The sequence below is a fragment of the Mandrillus leucophaeus genome, unplaced genomic scaffold (assembly GCF_000951045.1).
Source record: "Mandrillus leucophaeus isolate KB7577 unplaced genomic scaffold, Mleu.le_1.0 Scaffold53, whole genome shotgun sequence".
Taxonomy (NCBI): Eukaryota; Metazoa; Chordata; class Mammalia; order Primates; family Cercopithecidae; genus Mandrillus; species Mandrillus leucophaeus.
Window position 1 is genome coordinate 1961954 of NW_012105697.1, and position 1839 is coordinate 1963792.

Below are 1839 nucleotides of genomic sequence, written 5' to 3' on the forward strand. Positions count from 1 at the left end.
ATTTATCTTTGAAAAAAATAGCTTTAGGCTTTCTCCCTAACGCTCACTGACTTCTTGTTGCAAATCCAAATGTTGATGTGGAGTTCATGCTCTCTCTAACCAATTCTGGACACTTACTTCTGTCCAGTGACATGTTGGAGCCAGCTCCTACAAGCTGGTGAGAACCACTTGTAGTGTGTACCTGTCTTTGTAACTCTGTTTAGTGACGACAAGTGGGCAGCTTGAAATTGGCCATGATTGGTGTGGAGAATTTACACCACAGAAATTGGCAAAGCTATAAATTGGGACTTTTAAAATTTATTTGTTTGTTTTCTGGCGATCCAGGGGTAACATTTATCAGCATACCGCTGCATTTGATGTGTATGTCTTTCCTCTTGGAGGTAACACCAGGGTTTTCTAGGCTTGTCCTGGGATGAATTAGGGAGAAAGATGAGCTGCAGAAAAGGGGAAAAAAATATGTGGATTAAAAATAGAACCTTTTAAAATATTTTACCAGGCTAAGAAAAACTGATTTTGATGAGGAAACCCAGGCACTTCTGATGGCTGAGGAAGAGAGAAATCCTAACCTGACCATCACAGACGACTGTGACACAGTTACAAGGGTAGAAATCTGATTGCGAGGAACCTGGGCTCTGACTCGAACACCTGCAAAGGACGGGGACTGGGGCCCTATGTTACGCTGCACCCAGGAGGTACAGATCATTGACACACTGAGTCGTGAGATCTCTGGCACCCCATTCATAGATTTTATATGATATATGTGGTTTTTATTTGCTCTGTGGCCTTGGACGAGCCACTGAAAGGCCTTCATGGTCTCTTGGTCTCACAAGGACATCTTAACCCCTCAATAAAGTGTTACATTTCCAAACATTGGAAAATCTTTTTTTGCCTTATTTGTGTACATTTAAGGGGTTTCAATACGTGTATTGTTACACGTATATATTGTGTGGTAAAATCTAAGCTTTTGGTATACCTATCACACAGATGGTATACATTGTACCCATTAGGTCATTTCTCACCCTGCACCTCCCTCTCACCCTCCTGAGCCTCCGATGTCTACTATTCCACACTTTTTTTTTTTTTGAGATGGAGTTTCACTCTTGTTGCCCAGGCTGGAGTGTAATGGCACAATCATGGCTCACTGCAACCTCCGCCTCCTGGGTTCTAGCAATTCTCCTGCCTCAGCCTCCTGAGGAGTTGGGATTACAGACATGGGCCACCACGCCTGGCTCATTTTGAATTTTTTTTTAAGTAGAGACAGGGTCTCTCCATGTTGGTCAGGCTGGTCTTGAACTCCCAACCTCAGGTGACCCGCCTGCCTCAGCCTTTCACAGTGGTGGGATTACAGGCATGAGCCACTGCACCTGGCCACTCTTTATGTATTATGTAGCTCTCACATACAAGTAAGAACATGCATTATTTGACTTAGTTTCTGAGTTATCTCACTTAAGATCATGGCTTCCAGTTCCATCCATGTTGCTGCTAAAGACATGAGTTTATTCTTTTTATGGCTAAATAGGATTCCATTGTATATAAATCATGTTCTCTTGATCCACTCATCTGCTGGTGGACACTTATGTTGATCCCAGGACTTAGCTATTGTGAAGAGTGCTTCAGTAAATACATTGATGCAGGTGTCTTTTTAGTAAGATTTCTCTTGCTTTGGGTAGAACTCGGTAGTGAGGTTGCCGGACAAAGTGGTAGTTCTATGTTTAATTCTTTGGGAAATCTCTATACTGCCTGGAAAATCTTGAAACAGTGTTTGCTACTGGTGAATGCCTGGCATAGGAGTGCAGGTTGAAGAAACTGTGGCCCCCTCCCCATGTTGACTTGGAAAGA

At 43.0% G+C, this 1839-nt stretch overlaps 1 protein-coding gene across 1 annotated transcript in view; it reads left to right on the forward strand.

The window, feature by feature from the left end:
• The window catches only part of NLRP4 (NLR family, pyrin domain containing 4), a 56482-nt gene extending 55604 nt beyond the window's left edge, over positions 1-878 (forward strand). The window contains exon 9 of the mRNA XM_011997033.1: positions 497-878. Within this exon, the coding sequence (XP_011852423.1) occupies positions 497-614 (118 nt within the window). The 3' untranslated portion in view covers positions 615-878. The remainder of the gene's footprint in view (positions 1-496) is intronic.
• The last annotated feature ends 961 nt before the right edge of the window (positions 879-1839 follow it).